Raw genomic sequence first — 21,292 nt, forward strand, 5'->3', positions numbered from 1 at the left:
ATTTTGTGTAAATACAGACCATGATCCTGATCTTAAAACCACCTTAACATGAGGTTTTGATATGTCAGTAGATCCAGTAATCTAAGCAAATCTGTTTATATTCTGAGGTATCACTATGACAAATTAGTCACAAATATTTCATATTAATCCTTTCTCTCGCAAGTATGAGCCCTATCAGTCAGCCATAAAACAATACTGACACAACATTACACCACTTTCTATAGTGACCACATAAAAAGTATGTATTCAATCTATATTTGTCCTGTTAATATGGCAACAAAACTATTAAACCATCCAAAGGAATAATTTTATGCATCAGCTAAGATAATGAAAAGGTGAAAAACCTGAGATGTGAATCATGACCAACTCTGTGTCATATTGTCTATTCTATTTGGACACCAACCGCTTTTCATAGCCATTACCTGTGACTGGTATTTACACCATTTCTTACATATTTAACTTCAGTTTCATTTAGTAGCTGAATTTTTTAATTTTATTTTTTCCAGAAAAATGGAGAGAAGTAGGTATGTTTAGAAAGGAGAAACCATTCATAGCACTAAAATTACATACGCAAAATAAAAGGCATAAATAACCAACCCACTCTCTTCACTCGACAGTTGTGCTATTTTTGGAGAGAGGCTTTTAGTCAAGACTTGTATTTAGATGTATTTATATATTATTTAAAACACTTTTATTTTTTTTTTTTAATTCCACAAGATAACACATTAAGAGCACCTGGATTATTTATCATCTTTCCTGTCTATCTTTAAAATACAAGCACAAACCCCCTTATTTCACAAAAAATCTCTCTTACATTCGTGAGAGCTATTACAGGACAAATTTTGGAAATTAAAGGTGCACAATACTTCTGCACTTTGACACAAAACAAATACAAGTGTATCAGTACTAGCAAAAGAAAGATCATGTAGCCGCTAGAACTAGATATCTATCAGTTTCAGCAGTATTACTTTTATTGCAGAGTAATTGCTGAATGTGGCAGAACATTTCATGCTCCACTAGGTGGTGACAGAGCTGTATGCAGTCAAACCCAAGTTTGCATTTACAGGAGAGAGAAGGGTTGGAAAAATGTTACCTTTGCAATCAAATTTATACATCATCTTTTTCTGTAGCCCTTAAAAGAAGAGTTTGTAAAATTAATTAGAAAATATAAAATACAATACTCATACCACTGTTGCTTTCTGCAAGTTCCAAGTTTGAGTGCGCATGTTCTGTGTATCGGATGTGCCTATTCTCTCTTTTTCTTCTCATACGATTAACCACAGTGAATGAAGAAGTCTGAACTGGAGAATCTGGAATGACTCCTTCTTCTAATTCCACTTGTTGTTGCTTTCGCTCCCTAGAGACCAAATTAGGTGGTCAAATAAAACCCCAAGTTAGCAAGATGAAGACCTTTCATCTCAAGAAGCAGGCCAATCATATGGTTCAACTAAGCAACAATTTAGAAAATACAGCCATCTCAGTAATACCAGAGTGTAAAAAAGTAACACCAGAACCCAGATTTTAGATACATCAAACAACAAATTCACAATTGCCCCATCAAGCCCAAGAACAGCATACAACCCCCCAGCTCTTCACATTTTAAGTTAACATTTAACTATTGCACTACGGAAGACTTTTTCCCAGGAAGAAACTAGGGACTGCAGAATTTCTACCTTGTTCTCAGAAGCTTGTGCTACTTGAATGAAAGAATGCTGAAATGGGTGGACTAGTGTTTCTCTCCCTGTATGGAAGTCCCTGCATATCCTAAGAAAACTAACTGTCTTTAACACAAAACAAAAGCTTTTTGTCAATTTTACATAGTAATGAACAGCACTACATTCAGAGCAATCCCTCTCCAGAAGATTGGCTAATCCCTCTTACCTCATAAAGGTCTTTAGAGAGGAGCGTAAAAAGCAATGTAAATCATGTAAAGTGAGAAACGTAAAACACGACTTACGAAGTTTATTTTCTCTCATGCTGTCAGCTCTAAGAGCATCTTGCAGAGCCAATATATAAAAGTTAGATAACAAATAACTATGTCTTTGCTCTCCAAAATCTCTATCCAGACATAGCAAGGAAGCAAAACCAAAAAAGCATTAATTTCAATTCTTGTAACAAATACAGTATTTTTAGTACTTAATAAGGGCATTGCTACCTGCTGTATGGAGGTGGCAGTGAGAAACAGAAGTGGCAATAAAAGGAAAAACAAGGCACTCTAACTTGGCGTGCTTGGTCATCTTTCTGCAGTAGCACTTTTCCTTATGACTCTCAAGAGAAAACATGGGCCAAAAGATCATTTCCTAACTATAAAGAGAAGGATGTAAGGTTTTGATCTAAGGGAAGAGAAGGAAATACGGATATATTTCTGCTTTGAAATGAACCACAAGATCTTATATAAAATAAGTTAATGGAAAACTGTAGAAAGCTGCCTGGCTTGAGACAAAAGTGCATTTTTGCAGTTGGGCTTTTTACCATGACTAACTTTGAACACTTAATGACAAACACTGATGCACTGCTGCTCTGAAGTCTTGATGAATTCTATTCTGTCATTTTGTAATTCCTCTCTTCTAGCACATTTACAAGGGAAGCACCAAAAACCAGCATCATCTATGAACAATACCTTAAGAAACAAACCAAAACAAACAGCAAACCAATATATTCATCCAGTTACTTTGCAGATTTATACATACATATGATACGTCATATAGACATGCAGACAAAGCCTGACACACCAAGTGCATACATCCTGCCCCATTCCCTCCTGTCCCATTCCCTCATGCATGTACACAACTTCTTCACAGATTGTGAAAACTCAGGTAAGATGATGTCAAACCATAGCTACACAAGAAAGGAATGCTACGGCTGCATTGCACAGTGCCCCATATTAGCACATTAACCACAACACTATCTGGCATATTCTTGCTATCATATCAGATTACAATTTGACACTCAATTTGTAGCTCCTTATTTTTGTGGTTTTCTTTTGAAATTTGTAAAATTATAAGTTTATTTAAAAATTTTATTACAAGATCCTGAGATTTTTTTTGCCTAGCTGTGAAACTACTTTCCTAAAGTCTTAACCAAGGAGAAAGGAATTGGTGAAGAGTCAACAGAGGAATAGAAGAATGAGACATAAGGCTTTGCTACGCACTGTGACCAAAACCATCTCAATCATGAAGTCAAACTGAATTTCTATAACAAATTTATCTCTCTGTTTAAAAAAAGATGCACAGTTAAAAGAAAACAAAAAAATCTGCACCATACAAAGATGCTAGTTTTATGCTGTTGTAGCAGCAGTAGACTATCTTTTCGCAATCTATTAAAAAAGAAGAAAATCAAGTTTTTAAGATATTTATATTCCCAGGCATTACTGCTGAGGAATGGAAGGAGGAAGAGGAACATTCAAAAAACCCTCAAAACTTACTCCAACTCCTTCTGTAACTGCTGGAACTGCTCAGATATCTTTTTATTTTCATCCTGTAAGTTGTTTTTTTCATTCACTGCAATTTATATGGAAAAAAGGGAAAAAGAAAAAACAAAACAAAACAAAAAAATCAATGCACACATGTTAACATGGTATATATCACATCTAATTTTGTCAGGTGCTTTAAGGAAACGGAACCATTCCTATATCATACCACACACCCTCTCTGTGGCTTACCAAAATTAATTTTCAAGCTAGTCATTAAAAAGGTTGTAAAATAATGTGCTGGAAAACATAAAAGTGTCACAATTACCGGATCATAATACTAGTTCTACACCATCATTAGTTACTTTTGTCTATGTACACACAAGTGAGACTGTGTTGTAAAGATAAATTAATTGCTCACTCAGCTCCATGGAAAAAACTCCTTCCTTAGGTTGAAGACAGCCTACATAGTATAAAGTATTCAGAATTTGGTTTTAGCTACTGCAGCACAACCAGATAATCAGAGAGAACAGGAAAAAACCCGATTTCTTAAAAATCAGTTAAATGTTTTGGAATTTGAGAGACTACTCAGATTTTTTCCTACTTTATTTTTCTTAACTTCCAATTCATTCTGCCTGTACTTCACACAAGCTTATTGCATCATCTTTAGCCTTTCTTCCACATTGTGAAACTAATGTAACGATAGCTCCCAACTTCTCTGTTCACTTTAATTTTTCTTTTCTTGTTCTTATTTTTCTGTTGTGTATTTTACCTCTGGATTATTCCTGATGGACCTTTTTTGCTGGTTGCAGGAAACACAAATTGTCATATAGATCTTAAGCCAAACCCATGGAAGACTACTGCTCTATCACTGAGTGGTCAAGATTTGTACCTAATAGGCCGCACCTTGATATTTAAGGCTCATGTTTTCATTAAAGATTGGTTGTACCTTGTTTGTTGTTAATCATTAAACTCAAGGATTCAGAATATTTTTATTTAAATATCCTACATTAAAAGCCCTTGAAAAATTTATGTATTTTATATTAGTAAAGAATTTAATGTTTCTACAATTTAATTTAGCACTGAAAAGCTGCTTTTTGTGCCTGGCATTTCCCATATTTGAAATCTTGCTGAATGTCTGCTTGTTCTTGATCAAGCAAGACAACTAAATGATACAAAATAATTAATCAATGGTAAAGATACCATTCATATTTTAAAATTTTGCCCTATATTATTTAGCACTTTATGCAACCAATCCCAATCTTTCCAAACCCTCTTTATGAAGAGATTTGTTGTGCCCTGCCTTCATGTCACCTAGAACAAACAGGTTTGGTTTTTTTCCTGTCCCATATGTGCTTCCTGATTTCAAAATGAGCTGGCTACAAGCTGCCTGGTGTAAAGCAATTCTTTTGTGGCTTCAGAGGGTTACGTGAAAGGTATGGGTTTACTGCAGTTAAACCTCAAGACCAACTACAGGATCCTAGCTGGACCCAGGTAACTTTTGTTTGAACTTGCTACTTTGTGATCACCAGTTACTTTTGAAGTCAGGGTTTCCTTAGGAAAGCTGGCAATCAGTCATTCCCTGACTTAGCCCTTAGCCACATTTTATCTAAAATAGCCACTTTACACTGTAAGATTTTCCACATCAGTTCACTTTCAGTATCAACACTTCAATCTAAGACAGTGGGTCGAATGACTAGTAATTGGTATGCTGCATATTTTCAGGCTATAGAGTTAAGTATCTCCAGACTGAACTTCTTGGGCTTACACCATACATAAATTATATCAAATTACAGGAATTCATGAAGAACTAGTTTACAAAATAGCATGTTTTGTCTTCAGACTCATGGATAAAACTCACTAAGTTCAGTGATAAGTTTAAGATTCTGCTGCCGGATATTTTCAAACTCTTGCTGCTTCTTTCTCATATGTTCTTCAGTTACAGCACAACGATCACATAATCCCGCTCTTAACCTACAATAAAATTAAGAGGAAAAAAGTGCCTCTATTAAGAAAATACTGCCATACACGAAGCATATCCACACTTACCTAGCCTTTTGAACAATGAAAACTAGAAAATTTCTGACAACGGTGCAGAACACCGCTAAGTACTGTGGTTTTGTATGTTGACATAGCAATATTTTGAGATTTCAGAATGATCTAATACTACATGCTCTAACATTTGCATAAATGGCTGTAGGTACTGCATACTTCTCAAGCAACATGTATTACCTTATTTAATAAAGTGGAGCATGCTAGACCTTGCCACTGAAAGCCTTTGTGACATGTCCTACTAAGAATACTATGCGATATAAATTATCATTCATTATTAAGTAAAGTTCATTCAAGCAAATACCCGTAAGCAAATCATTTCAGTAAATGTAATTGTTACTTCATCTGAGAAGGATATATCACTGTCATTAAACAAAGCAATCAAATAAAAAGGACAAATAGTAAGTTTATACTGTAACAAATACCAAGCAAATAAAAAAATCCTTTATCTTTATCTAGACACCAATCATTAGAAGTGGATCCAAAAGTCCATGTGATACATTGCCTCCGCTGTTTCTAATGGTTTAGATCAGCTGTTTAAAGTGTATCTGCTATCAAAAAAGGACTTGCTATGATCACTCCATCTTGACATATTCATTCATGCAATGAAATGAGTACTCATTTTCCAGGTGATAACTGAAGCATATTTCTGGTACACACCAAAAAGCTAGCAGTATTACCAAAGTGAAAACCAGATTCTCTTTTGCCTGATAAATAAGAGACCAATTAGTTAAGAGTTCTGCATTGCTGCTGCTAGCACATGAAGTATAAAATAAATAAATAAAAAAAACCCCCAAACAAACCAAAACCAGCCAAACCATCTACATTTCCAATTCCGCAGTTAACACTGGAAGTTAAAGCCATCCTGGTTTATGGGTATTTTAATATTGTGGAATTGTGGAAAGAGTAAAATACTGAAATGCCTCTTCATACTAGCTTATCTGACTGTGTAATAAACACAGTATTATCATCTCCTTGGATTAAACCACTTTAAATATTCTTCTTGTTTTCCACAATGCAAGTACTTCATCTGCTAAGGGATTTGAAAAGTCCATCCCCTCTGCAAATGTCTCTCTACCTATGTGGTGTGAAAGTTTATTATCTGCACAGTTACAAGTTTATCCCTATTGCATTTCACAGAAAAACAGTTCAAAGCAAGTTTTGAGTATCACAGCTCTAAAATTTGAGGTAACACAGGCATGTGGGAAAATAATTTACAATGTAATGATCTCTGGTTTCCACAAAGCTTCTGAGAGCCTATTAGTAGCAAATTTAACATACACTTTCCAAAACAAGTATCATTTTTAAAAAAAAAAAAAAAAAAAAAAAAAAGCACTGTAATTTCATGTCTGTTGGTTTTGTTTTGCTCTACCAGCTTTAACAGGAACAAATAAGAGAAAGGCAGAACTGTCAAAAGGTGATCAGAATGTCTAAGTTCAAAAGAAGGCAAAAGACAGCCTGTGATTAAATTTACATAAAACAGACAACTGGTAAAAAAAGACTCCCTCAAATTTGGAAGATTTCATAGTGTTATTCCTAGAGTTATTTCCTGAGTTTCAAACTATATAATATAGTTTACAGGATTCTGTGTTTTGTTCTATATCTCACACTATTTGGATTGTATTGGAAAGGGACTGGTTTACTAAAACCAAAACAACAAAACCACCACCAAACCAGAAAGAAGCAAATGAAACAACAACAACAAGATAAAAATAAACCACCCAACCTGCAAAGTATCCAGAGCTACTCTGTAAGAGCAAACCACAACAAACCCAAAAGCTAAAAGGCACTACTTCACCTGTCTTCTAAAACCTTGATAGTGTCATGAAGTGCTTTTTGCTGTTCTCTGAGCTGTTGGTTCTTGGTATAAAACTCTTTAAGCCTCTCTGCATCCCTAAAATCAAACAGAGAAAAAATTAGTTCAAGCTTTAAATTACAGATATTACTTTTTCAATAGAGAATTCTATCTAGCATGTTTCTTTCATATTCTTAGGAAATACAATTATCATAAGCACAAATACTAAGTTGAAGATAAACTAAGAAAGTGTTTCTGACTAATGGTAATTAAGAAATGTTCTGAGTTAGGAAAGCAGCAGCTAGTTTCTAATTCATCTGAGCTTCTGTTGATAAATTTGATTTTTCTCAGGACAAAAATTAGGTTGATGACAGTCAGGACATAAAAGCTAGTAGCATTCAAGCAACAATTCCAGGGAATGTAAGCTCAAGCACTTTTCTAATTTTACTGTGTTGCAGAACTGTTGAGAAGCTAAATGGGAGCTTTCACAATCTGGTTGTTTTGATCTTGACTTAGCAGTGAGTGAATCTTGCAGTGTGGCAAACCACAGTAGGTTTGTAAAGCTCACAAGCCTTTAGATCCATTAGAGGTTCAGTTCCTCAAGAAGCAATTCTCAGAGTCCATAGAACGTGGATTCGCATAATATGAATACAGAGAACTTTCCTTCCAAGAACCTCAGAAATAGAAAATATTGGAGAAAATACCTTCTCTAAAAGCTAGGACTATTCAATTAATGAAGAACATTTCCTCCTCAAAAGAGCTAAGGAAAAAGCAGTAACATTAACTTCTCAATTTTAGCTCCCCTTCGCTTTAATTATCAGATCACAATACCACTTAAGATAGAAAGAAGGTATGAGCAACAAGGACACAATTTTTTTCTATGAGGAAATGAACTTTCAGTAAAAGCTAATCAGCTGAATCTATATAACATGACAATGACGAATTTCAGAAAATTCATTCTCAGCTCTTCCTTTTACCATGAAATCTTTTGTATATTCCATGAAAGCAAGTGTTTGTTTTCAGTGTGCCTGAGATGGATTATTTGAGGAAGCCACAAAATTGGCTCACAAAAAGCTAAGCACACAACAGGAAACAAAAACATATTTACTAACTTGTTGATACAATTCTTTTACACAGACGTATTTTTAAGTTGGCACTATCCCTTCAAGATCCGTTAAGTAAAACATATTTTCATATTACTGGCATATACAGTAATACAAGAAATAACAATCATGGGTCATAAAGCAAATGGGACAGCTGGAAGCCTCCAGAGTCTACAATCAGACATATTAATTCTGAAATTTAAGTAAAGATATTTTATTTTTCTGTATTACCACCCAGACCAATATTGTTCTTTTCAGCTGCATATGCAACATATAAAACAATTACATGCAAACAGCATCAGGGACCATTCAAGACTTGTACTTTCACCTGGGGAGGACAAAGTGTTAAAGTTATGTTACCTCAGTTCATTAATCAAGAACAGTCAGGCCATGGCAAAATCTGAAGTCTGACTAAAGCAGTCTGTATTTTTCTGATGTTTATGGCATTAAAAAAACCCAACAATAAACTTTTTTTTTTCCAGTTTATGCAACTTACAGAAGGCAGAAAATATCAAATTTTAAAATATTTTCTCAAGCTACCTTTAAGTCATTCTATGGCATTAAGGTATTTGTAAATAAATAAATAAATTAATGCACGCTAATACTCCATGCATTCCACCTTTCCCCCTCTCCCATCAGTGCACCTGATAAACATGACAGACATTTTTGGCTATGAAGGCACTGTGCATAATGAACGGTCTCTGACCTAGCATTTACAAGTCATTAGCTTCACTGCTGAAGTGGGATACAAAATAAGGCGCTCATTGTCAGCTGATTACCAAGTCTGAAATATTAAACCTCAGGTATTCAGAGGCACCAAGGAGAACAAGACCTCCTATGTAACAGCACTGTATCTACAATGTGGTAATTGTAGAAAGATTCCAACAATAATTAAGCCATTTGGTATATGTTCTGTCACATCACTGATAATATTCATCATCTAGAACATTAACTGATCAAATTAAGATTTCAGAGCATGGAAGCAATTCACAATACACCAGGTTAACACTAGCACCAAAAGATAATTTCATCCTTTTTGTACACGTCTGAAGGAATTGATCTTACAAGAACTACGGCTTGTTTAATAAATTAGATCATTAGGGTGAGTACTTACAAGCATCTTTCCTTTTTCAACTTAGATATTTTCAGCTGTAAGCCTGAAAAGTGGAAAAAAGAAACTACATGAAAATCTGATTTAAAAAAACAACCAACCAAACCCAAAGAAAAACAAACAAACAAAAAAAAAACCAGGAGAGAAACAATAAACCAACTCTCCTTTTGCCAATGACATCTGCAGAAGAGAAAGAAAATGGTTCATTCTGGATTTCTTGAGTATGTTCTACAGGGTCTTGAAAACAAATACAGCTATTATGATCTCTAGGAAGTAGAGACTTCTTAAACAAACACGCAGATTCCCACTTAAATAGGTATAAAACCACCCTTGTAAAAAAAGCCACACATGAATACTAGGCACTGCCAATATATTTTCATTGACTATGCCTACATAAGTAGCATAAAGTGTTCTGTGTACACATAAATGTGTAATACTACACTTGAAATGTAGCACCCAACCACTGAACTGAAAGATGTATTACAATGTATACACATAAAGGAAACATTACAAAATGCATGATTTGAGGCTTTAAAACACAAAAGGACAACATATTCTTGGAGGTATGCTACTAGACCCTCTCAGCCAAAGCTGCTTTGGAACATTTTAGGGTGAACTGAGGAATGGTATTTCATCTGTTGCCTTTCTCCCACTACAGCCCACACACTCATAAATGTCTGTTCCATGCAGAAGTAAAAAAGTTTGCAAATACAACTGATGCTATTGGCAGGAGTGGCCAGCTGAGAGCCCAGGGGCTAGACAGCAATCCAGCTAATGTGCTTGCATGGTTTTGGGTGCATGTATATGTGTGCAGGGGCAGGAAGATAAAAGTGCTTTAAGGACAGCACAGCTTAACAAGTGGGATGAAGTGCTATGAAATTTAAGTGATACTACCCCTACACAAGCTGGTCATTCCTATTTTAAATGAATGGTCAGAAATGATCAGACTCCAACGGTATAACGTCTTCTTAAATAGGAATACAATAGAAATTTTTGTATGACATCATAAAGTAATGTAACTATTTTTCCACAAGGCCATATTTTCTTCAAACTATGGAAAAGTTGTGAGCAACTTCAGGTTGAACATTAAGGTGCCTTGTAAAAGCAATACTCATTTAGGATAACAGGATAAACTTATGAAACAAAAGCACTTTTAAAGAAAACTTCTGACAATTTTGAATTTAAACCAAAACACAAACCCACACTACATCTTACTATAGAAAAAGTAGGTTAAGGCAGCTAACAGACTTTTTTTCTCTTCCCTACCACTCTCAACTGGGAACAGCTCAAAGGGGAAAACTACTTGCTGGAGAAGTTTCACTCTTCAGGCTATTTAAAGTGTAACAGACGGGCCAGAGCCTCAGTAAACCTGTGCCACAGACTACTACAAGGTGCTAGTGAGACAATGAAATAAAATGCACAGAGACTACTTAAGAAAAAAACCAACCCAGTTCTTAAAAAATGTAGCAAGATTTCTTTTATCTCTTCAGTATTCAACACCTGTGAGATGTTGTGTTCTATCATGCAGATCAGCATAGAAAGAAGGTTTATTTTTCTTAAGTAGCTGCTATTCATCAAGTCAATTAGGCATCTGCAATTATAACCCCTATAAAGTGTGCTTTAATGCTGCTCCACACCCATCGGAAGGAATGAGGCTGCACAACAATGCATCTCCTGTATGAACAGGTAGTCTGTTCAGCAAGTATTTAAGATTGTAACATTGGCAACCTGAGCCACAAATTGAAGAGGCAGTGCTCAAAAGGCCCAGTACTGTGCTACAGGTAACACTATCTCCCCTCTCACCTGAATTCAGAAGGAACCAAACTAGCTACTTAAAGGTTGCATTTTTTTCTTAATTCAAATGACTGCAATGAGAAGGCAGGAAACCAGTTTGCTACATTTAACCAAGAGCATTGAATTTCTACATCGGGTGTAATCTCTTCCTTTTGCTTTTCCAGAGCATTGGGAGGTTTTAAGCATACTTAAAGAGCTTCGTTTTTCAGGTTTCCTTATTTAACACATCAGTGAGCGTATAAACTTACGTGGAACTACACGATGTACATTCCCAATTCAATTTTATATTTCACACAATATTTCTATGGAACAGACAAGCTGCAGACTATATAAATCTACTTCACGCAAAGCTTGCAAGTGCTTTAGTAAATGACACACTGTTCCCATTAAATGAACTTTCAAGCTATCATTAGGCAGATTAATTACACGCACAACACTAATGAAACTTGCAACTTGATTAGACTATGTACCTGTAATATTTCAATTAATGGCTATGACAATTTCTGTTCTGATGAATTTTCAAATGCATTAAATGCACTTTCCTAAAACTGACAGTGCCAGGAAGACTGCAGCACCTTTATCACTGAAGTTTTCTCAGAACGGGTTGGACAAGCTTCTGTCAGCAATGACACAGACATAATCCTACCTTAAGGGTATAGAGATGGACTAGATGACCTCCTAAGATCCCTTCCAGCCCTGTTTTCTATAATTATTTACTTTTGAGGAGCTTCCAACCATTTCCTTTCCTACAGCAATCTATCAATGAGATTGCGTTCCTCAATTTTCTCTGCATGTATGAATAGAGGTTTTTCCCTATTGACACCCTCTGCTTTTCAGAGGAAAGGAATTACTGAGAAAAAAAAAAAGGCTATTTTTTTGTACACAAAACTCTCCTCATATTTCTATGCTGAAATACGTTTCTTTTTAGTATAGAACTTTAGACATGAATTCATCCTCAGGAACCATGCTGATAAGACCCACGTGCAGCAAGTATCTATGTAATTATTTTGAGCTAGATGTAAATATTAACACTTGCAGAAATTAGTCACTTTATAAACACCATTATTAAATTCCATGCTAACATGTGAGCACTATGCAAGTATCCAACACAATCAACAGCTAGAAAATATAAGTAAATACAGTTTTAATAACTACTTTTCTGAGTTGCTGAGAACTTCTGAATTCCATGAAAAGCCAACTGACATTGACAATGCCCAACATCTTTGGAAATCCTAACAATTAGCTTAAAAGAATAAGCAGCTGGGTTTGCTTAGTTAACATGGTGGAAAAATACACACTCTGCAATACAGTAATATAAAGATTCTATCAAACCCATTTCAAACTCTATGAGTTTGAAGTATTCTCTAGTCTATATTCTGTAGATCTGTAAATACTATAACTTCTATAAAATGCCTCATCATTTCAAGGTCATATGTTATAAATCCTACTTTCCATGGATTTGTAATACAAAATCAGAATTCCACCATCACAGGCTTCAGTACACTGTGCGTTGTAGATGCAAAAAGCCTGCTCTTCAATTACCAACTTTCCCTTAATCCACCTTCCACCATCTTTAAAATAAATTTTGCTGACATTTAGATTGGAAACTCATGAGTCAATTTTAATTCTTATTTATAGACTTCAGAAACAAGCAAAGTCCAGGCAAGCCTGTGTTTGATGTTTCTAAAATATCTTCCAGTACCATTTTCTATAAGAGGATCCCCACCTTTTGAAAAAATTAACTATCCTTCAGGCATGTCTTTGATGTTATCATGGAAGACCTAATTTTACCTAACACAGTGCGGGACATACTGACAAAGGGCTAGGCATGAAAAAGACTGCCTAGTGGCAAAATTACATGGCCACACCCAGCGTGCATTCTAAAGAGTATCTTCACTTGCATAATGAAAACCAAAACTTGAAAATCACGTGCTGCGCATCCCAAGAAACTAGAGAAGGGGTCACTTAACATTACCCTCTACATTAGAGCTTTTTGTCTGTTCAGTTTTTGTTGTTCAGACATGCCATAGATTGCCAGATCCCATTCTGTCAGTATTTCCGCATTTATCTGCAGTTGACATCACACCCACTCTGAAAAGAACCATCAAGAATTAAATAAAAAGGAAAAATAAAAACAAGAAAAGTAATTAAAAAAAAAAGAAGATTTTTTTGTACGTTTTGGGACACAATATAAAATGTATTTCATGTATTTACATGTACTTTTTTTTCTCCATGTAACAAAATGCTACTATCTGGTACACCTTTCCTTTCAGCTGCCAAACTGACAGCTTTTTTGTTTGGTTGGCTTTTGGTTTAAATTACTAACACAAAGTGCCAAGGCCCAATGTTACAAATTGTTGAATCAAGACTTTCAGTGGAAGGTATGAAGCAACTATATATTGTAAAACGCCTCCCACTCTCCCCCTACTCCCCCCCCGAGCTTTTGAAATTGAGAAGGGACAATATAATCGGACCCAAATGGACAGACCTGGAATTGTTTTGAGGCTGGTGGAAACAACCAAGGCCACTGAAATGGTCTAGCTACAAAGGTCCACTTGCATGACTAAAGCTCTAAATTCACAAAACTCACATGTTTTTATTCCAGCCTAATATAAATTATTTCATGCATAAGGATATGCTCGTTGGTATTTTCAGTCAAATACTAATTCCATGTACAAGAATGGATCATGCGAGTTAATATTAGGAGAACAAAATGTTAACTTCTTACGAAGGATATTGAGCAAAACATTTTATGACTACTACTTATAAAACAATAATAAGAATACACATATACAGTGCAATAATTCATCTTTACTTTGATTGTTATTAATTTCTTGCACTCTTGCACTACTGAAGAATTAACAGACATTGACAGTCAATTCATAGTAAAACTGAAATCACAGGTCATAAAATAAAATGTAAGAATAAGCGACTATCACAAATTTTGTTGAGAAAATTTAGAACACTAAAAACTGAAGGAAATACTTCTCACTTCAGCAATATTAACCTGCAGTGGTATTTTGCATAAGTTAGGGGAAATCAACAAAGCAAACCATTATAATGTATCTGAAGTGACTAAACCCAAATGCAAAAAAACCAAACCAAAACAAAAAAAAACAAAAAAAAAAAAAAAAAAAAAAAAAAATCCATTGAGTAACTTGATTTGGAAACTTTGAATCATAATTCATTAAAGTAACATTTAAATATTTCCTAAGCAAACATGGATCACATGTAACACTGTGTTACTTTTCCTTCACTGACCTATGTGGTGGTTTAAGCCCAGCCGGCAACTCAGAACCATGCAGCTGCTTCCTCACTCCTGAGCCCAGGACAACCAAGCAAATCATTTATAATCGTTGATAGTTTAAATTTAATCCCATTAAGCCAGGCTTAGGTGGTTAATCCATAAGGATCGTTTGCAATCACCCAGTCCAACTTTTCACATAAGGTAAGACATTAAAAATCTATTTAGTACTCTGGTCCAAAGTTTTCCTGTAGTAAGAGAGCCTTCTGTGAATTCGAACACTAACAATTTACCTTGTACTTCTTTATCATGACATTCTTTCAGTTTGGACCATAATTCCTTGAAGAAATCTCCTGTAGGTTCTGCAGAACTAGGGCTCCCGCAGCTTCCTCCAGATGCATTCATCTTGCTCTCTTCTGCTCCCAACTTCGTTGACTTATTTGCAGAACTGGCTCGCTCTCACACTTTAAGTCTTAAATTACATAGTTATAAAGCTGTCTCTGAAGACAGGTGTATGCCTGTAATGACAGATCAACAACACTTACGTTTGCATTTATCAGAGTATAACTTGCAGCCATGGATTAAATACAAAGCTTACTACCTATCCTTGTCAAGTTGTACTTACACACTGACAGTCACCCTGAACATCTGGAAGAAGCTAAGTATTCTGCTATAAGTAATTATAAACTAACAGAACACTCCCCCCCCCAAACCAGCTATAAGCTTAAAATTAAATGAAGGTGCTTAAGAGTCTTTATTCTTTTCCTACATAAAGCTACATTTAAACAGAAACTCTGATTTCCTAAAGTAACTCGTGCTTCCAAAATCTGGCTGTGAGTAAAAGCATTTGTCAGAAGTTTAACCAGAGGTGCATTTGTGTATATATATCCTTTACATAAACATGGACTAAAATTACATCCTTCTGCAAAGAAAAGCTCACACCTCCTTCAAGTCTTTGTGATTCTACACTGAAATGATTCCCACTCCCTGATGAAAAGAATACAGGGAGTAACCTCAAAATTTATAAATCTCCAAAACATTAGTATTTGAGGAGAACTATCAAGGTCAGACAGCTCTGTCTTAGAAGCCTGACTGCCTAAACAATTCAGAACAATCTGACCCACAATTCTTAATGTGTTTCTTAGCACAGATGATGCCCTCAGGTAAACCACAGGGGAAGCATGGTACTTAGACCTGGGTCTGAGCCAAGGTAAGATCAATTCTACTGACACTGGGTGTCCAGTATTGAAATCTCAATCCCAAGTCATCTCTTTGTCCTTCAGTTCCCTGCGCGTGAAACTGCAAGTTTTTCTTAATGTTTTCTTAGAAAGCATTCTAATTCCCATTTTTATGTGGTCAATTTTAAACAAACACTTTTGAACTGGGACTGTGTCATTAATTACCAGTTGGACGTAGCTATCTCTGTAATTACTCTGCAATATAAATTATAATAAGAAAAAAAAAGTTACGGTATTTTGCGCTATTCCTAAAGCAGCAGCCCAAGGAAGCAAACCACAATGTCTATATGACTAAAAGGAGCAATTGCCTCTCAAATTTTTGAGGCACAAGTTATAGTTGTAGTTCAGATGATAGAAGGTCTACGATTAGTCAAGAAGCTGCATTCCCTATCTTGAGAGCCTTCAAGCAACTTAGAATATCTGAGTGCAGCTACTGGTTTAGCTGGTCCTCTATATTCACCATGATAAAATGTTTAGTTCAGTGGCCAGTGACCTGGTATAGGGCCTGGAGGCCTTGGTTCCAGTCTTCTTTCTTTTATGTCTGTGCACAGCCTTAAGCAAGTCACTTTTCTTTCAGTCTGGCTGTATTTAAAGTGGAATAAAAATAGTGGAATAAACAGAATAAAGGTGTATTCTCAACAACAGAGGAACACTTGAACTGTGCGTTTTCTACATATAAGGATATATGGAGCTGACAGTACTGAGTAATAATTAGGTAGCTTCACATTTGCTTTAACACGCTCTGTCCATAGAAAACTCAGTTCCTATTTCAGCACCTGGTTTCAAGTTAGTAAGTTAGTCTCTTACTTACACTAACAGAAGTCCTTAATAGAAAATAAAATTACCTTTTCAAATTAGCAATGGCTACAATTCTTCAGCAGAAGCTGAACAGTAATCTGCTTGCATCTTTGCAGCTGAAATGCTCCACTTTGTCTGCATTCACATTAAGCCATGTTACAATGCTTCTTCTCTATGGAACTATTTGCCTAGTGACATTAGGAATGCCTTTTAAACTCTTATTTTTCTACCTTCAACACATATCTCAGAGACCATGTTTTTGTTTTTAGGGCAGTGAAATCAACAAACTTGCTCTGTCTTACATTTAAGTTTGTCAAATGAATCATTGTCAAGAAAAGGGAGGCTGACTCTAGAATTAGTAACAGCTGTCCCTAGTGGTTTTGGTTTGGGTTTTCTCCTTCTCCAAAGACGACAAAAAAAAAAAAAAAGGCACAAAACTTGTTCAGAGTTTCTGCACACGATTAGTACATCAACCGAATAAAAGCAGGGGGGGCAAAAAAGAGCATTTTCCTAAGTTACACCTGCTTCAGCATCCCAAAATGCTTTCACACTGCTTTCAACAGGTGCTCAACCTCATTCCAATAGAGGGCCCCCACAAGTGTTCACGTAGAGCCTTCGACAGGTCTGGGCAGTCACGCACGTGTAAAAGGCATTCAGTGATGCCAGCTCCTCAGCTTAGTCTCCCGTCCTAAGAACGATTTTCCAGTCCTTAGGGGAAACAAAACACCTGAGCTGACACTTGCAGGCAGGGAGGGAGCTGGAAGGTCTTTGAGGAGGGAGGGAGGCACAATGCCAGCCCCTCTCCCGAGCGCCCTGCTGCTGTCGGCAGGCAGGAAGCAGGGCTGCTCTCTTAGATGGGGCTTTGCTCCTATCCTCCCGACTAACCCTTTCACAGAACAACCTAAATATTTCTATTTCCCTCTTCTTCCAACCACCAACTCCCTCCGGCATAGGGCTGCGCACACCTTCATAAACAACTGCCTTCCCACACACACCTTCATCAGCACTGGCAGCTACCGCCGATAAAGCACTGACACTGTTTATCTCTATTTATACTTCTCTGACAAGAACACATTCCCGCTCTGCGATTCTGGAGAGCACGAAGCTTCCTGAACCCCTGACCCCAGCAAAAAGCCTGAGCACCAGCTGCTCCAACAAACTTAACTCTCCTGTACCTCCTTTTCTTTTCTTTCCTTTCCCTTTGCACAAACACTGCACAGAAAACTCACTCGTCTCAAGACACGCCGGGATGCTCTGAGAAATCCTGCCATGACCAGCGCCTGAGGGAGGGACAGCTCTCCAGGAGGGAACAAGCACCCGCGCCTCAGCTTCCCGCCAGGCTTCTGTCACACTCAGGAGCCCGGACGGCGAAGGAGAGGCCGGGCATGTCCCACACGCCCCTTCTCCCGGGCGGCACCAAGGCCGGCGGGAGCCTCCGAAACGGAGCGAACGGGCAAGCGCGGCCCGCAACCCCGCACGGCGGGGGCTGCCGGCGGGAGGAGGCGCAGCGTCCGCAGCGTGCCCTGCGGGGCTCGGGGCGGGCTGAAGGGGAGGTCCCGCTCGCGGCGCTGCGGCGGAGCCCGTTCCGGGAGCGGCCGTTACCTGGTTGGCTCCCGGCGGCTCCGCGCGCAACGGCGGGAAAACGGAAAAAGCCGATGCCGAGCGCTTCCCCTGAGGGTGGGGTCTGCGCAGGTCTCGCGAGGCTTCCTGGCTGCTCTCGCGAGAGTGGGCTGTGAGGGTCTGCTGTGGCCGCGGCTGCCTGTCACCCGGGGCGGCGTTTCCGCCCGGGCCGCACCATGTCGTGCATCTGCCGTGTCCGGAGGTGTTGTCCCACCCCTGTCATCAGCCTGTGTCTGTCCTGGTCTCTGGAATTTCCACAGAGAGCAGCCAGAAAAAGCCAAGGGGGCGCGCACCTTGTTAGGTGCCGCGGTGAAGCATGGCAGCAGGCACAAAACACTGGAAGAGCAAAGGGGAGTGTGAGAGCCTGCATTAGAACACATGCTGCCTGCACAAGGGAGAGCCTACCTGAAATAAGTTCTTGCTGGTTTAGAGCCAAAGGGGATCTTTGGGATATACTGGTCTTGCAAATATTCAGGCTATGCTGCCAAATCTACCTTTCTCCGCGGGATTTGTAGCCTGCTGACTTCTGGGGTTTACACACAGAAGATGCGTTTGCAATGCTTTTCTCTCCCATCTTGATCTTAACGGGTTCCTTGGGTTTGTCATTTTATCATAGAGCAGCCTAGGGCATATTTTAATCTCTTATGTAGGAGAACTGGTAGGCTCATATAATTGGTATGACATAAGGCAGCTAAACTTCTGTGTCGTTTTTTTGCCCGAATTGCGTATCAATGTTCTCTCGTTCGTTGGAACCAAACCTGCTGTCTGCCATGAGGTAAACCCTTTGATTTTTAGTTTGTAGTTGTCATTAGTAGTGAAATAGAAACTAAACATAGCTTTTCACTGTTACTATGCTGCCTCCACACGATTCCACTGGGCCATTTTGATATACCATGTGTACCTATTTGGTATATAGGAACACTTGCAGAGACAGCTTAGTGGCATGATTAGAAGATGCAATGGTGATAAGTTTGCAAGGACCAGTGCTGCAAACGTATATTTTCTAGATTATTAATAGCGGTATGAAAAAATTAGGTGTTCAGGCATTTAAGTTGTTAGTAGCTGTTCCATCTTACTCTTGTTATATTACTCGGCTCTCCAGAAAGTATGAATATGGAGCCACAGAGTAGATAAAACTGGATCTGAAATACAATTTCAACTTTTCTGCAGTATTTTGACATACTGTCAGACAGGAGTCTAAGACATGACTGAGCAGGCTTTAAATCTGTTGTTCACCTGACTTTCCCATCAGTTATGTACCTTAAGTTTTGGAGTATTTTGAAAAATGTTGTAGTTAATATTTCTGCTCATTCTTCAAGTTGTTTTAACCACTTGCTTTTCAACTAAAATTAAATAAATCCATTGTTCAGTAGCTCAGCAGCAGATTACTTATATTGTAAATTTGATCCATTATCATATCAATACACATGTGGTAGAACTAAAATTAGCTACGTGTTACAGAAGAAATGGCCATAACAGGTTGTGATAGACACTCCAATCGTCTTAAATAATGTTTGTTGGCAGCTTTTTATTCTGCTTTTGCAACTTCTATAATCTAAAAGTTTGTGATGTAGGAAAGTAACCATTTCCTCGGAGTTAAGAGAAACATATCTTAAATATATACAGAGATCTGATAAGTAACAGTAAAATATCCCTCTTGCTGACTGCGGAGTTATTTTACCATAAACTGGACCTTTCTATTTATAGGAAGCTCTCTGGAAAATATTTATGTCGTCCATTTTATTTCCCAATAAACTGTGTGAGCAGTTTATTCTTATATGCTGTGATGTTTAACTTTACAGCAGTATAAATCCATTGACTTCTAACAGTGTTATTCTTATCTGTTCAATAATAGGTGATAATGGATTAACACCAGCAGTTGAACTTTATCTCCTTTCCAGATTTATTTGATTTTATGTATTCCATAATCACATACTGGGCCACCAATTATTGAATAGATCACTCACTCATTAAACATACTAGGAAACTACTGAGGAGTCTGCTATTCCACATTCACTTATATTGGATGTCATAAGCTGACTAGTCTAACTGGAACTGCATCTCATTCATCTCATAAGAGTAAACACACACACCTAGACAATAAAACTGTGGGAAAAATGCTTCACCATTGTTGCACTTGAGCAGATACGAAACTTTCTATGGTGACATGGCTCATGTCCGGGTTTCAAAATAACCCTTAATATGGCACATTAAATGAGGTGACAGAATACTCATCCATGAGCAACTCTGCAAAAATGGAATCTGATTTAATCCTAGCCCATTTTAGACCTGTCTGGTCTGCAATGTTTAATCTTACTAATGGTATGCAAAGCTGTTGATTTTCAGTTATGCTTTAGTGGTAATGCCTTTCTCTTTGGTGACTGGACTATTTACCAGCAAGTCAACTAATGACTGGATTTCTATTGTATTGCAATTTTGCAGCACAGATAAAATAAAAAATAGCCTTTGATTCACACACACGCCCTTTTTGGGGGGTAGTACAGAGGGTGGATCAGTGTTTCTAACCATTCAGGTAGCAGAAGGTGACCTGGCTCACTGCATATGCATACAGAATAGGGTTAAAAGAGATTAGCAGAAAGCTTACATTCTTTGTTTCTATTGCCTTAAATTTAGATGTAAAGGTTAAAACCAGCTTTGAATTATACTGGGGAACTCCAATTTAAATCTTTTAATTGCTTTAAACACAATGGTAAATATATCACTCTTTTCCTGTGTATTCAAATATACATATGCATATATACATAAAATAGCGAAGTCCTTATTTGCTTGCATGATATTTAGTGGATTGCACATGTACATACATGGCCAGTGAGCTCACAACTTCTTTGACTTCCAGATCTGCACTGAGGGATAAATATATTGCTTAACTTTCTACTCACTTTCATTTAATGAACTTTATGTTGCAGTTGCCAATAAGGACATCAAAGGAGCCCAACTTCAGATGCAGCAAATAAGATCATGTGGCACAGTTCAGCTGCTACCTGAACGGGATTTGAACTGGGAGTGTAGGAGCTGGCAGTCCCCTGAATGATGTGATTTCTTACGGCCGGTAGGGCGCACGGAGCACACCACTGCTGTCTGGCACAGGTAGTTGCTCCCTCTGGAAA

General features: G+C 37.5%; 1 protein-coding gene across 4 annotated transcripts in view; it reads right to left on the bottom strand.

The window, feature by feature from the left end:
- RBBP8 (RB binding protein 8, endonuclease) overlaps window positions 1-18,239 on the bottom strand; it is a 34,952-nt gene extending 16,713 nt beyond the window's left edge. Inside the window, exons 1-8 of one of the 4 annotated variants that reach the window (XM_030502478.1) lie at window positions 17,774-18,136; window positions 16,592-16,679; window positions 14,802-15,026; window positions 9,474-9,516; window positions 7,260-7,355; window positions 5,271-5,383; window positions 3,425-3,500; window positions 1,188-1,357 (exon numbers count right to left, since the gene is read on the bottom strand). In XM_030502478.1, coding sequence (XP_030358338.1) covers window positions 1,188-1,357; window positions 3,425-3,500; window positions 5,271-5,383; window positions 7,260-7,355; window positions 9,474-9,516; window positions 14,802-14,913 — 610 coding nt within the window. In that variant the 5' untranslated portion in view covers window positions 14,914-15,026; window positions 16,592-16,679; window positions 17,774-18,136. Of the gene's footprint in view, window positions 1-1,187; window positions 1,358-3,424; window positions 3,501-5,270; window positions 5,384-7,259; window positions 7,356-9,473; window positions 9,517-14,801; window positions 15,027-16,591; window positions 16,729-17,773 lie in introns of those variants that run through there. The other 3 variants (XM_030502462.1, XM_030502469.1, XM_030502488.1) reach the window with 3 other exon arrangements.
- Window positions 18,240-21,292: the final 3,053 nt, after the last annotated feature.

Source organism: Strigops habroptila, chromosome 1, assembly GCF_004027225.2.
Source record: "Strigops habroptila isolate Jane chromosome 1, bStrHab1.2.pri, whole genome shotgun sequence".
Taxonomy (NCBI): Eukaryota; Metazoa; Chordata; class Aves; order Psittaciformes; family Psittacidae; genus Strigops; species Strigops habroptila.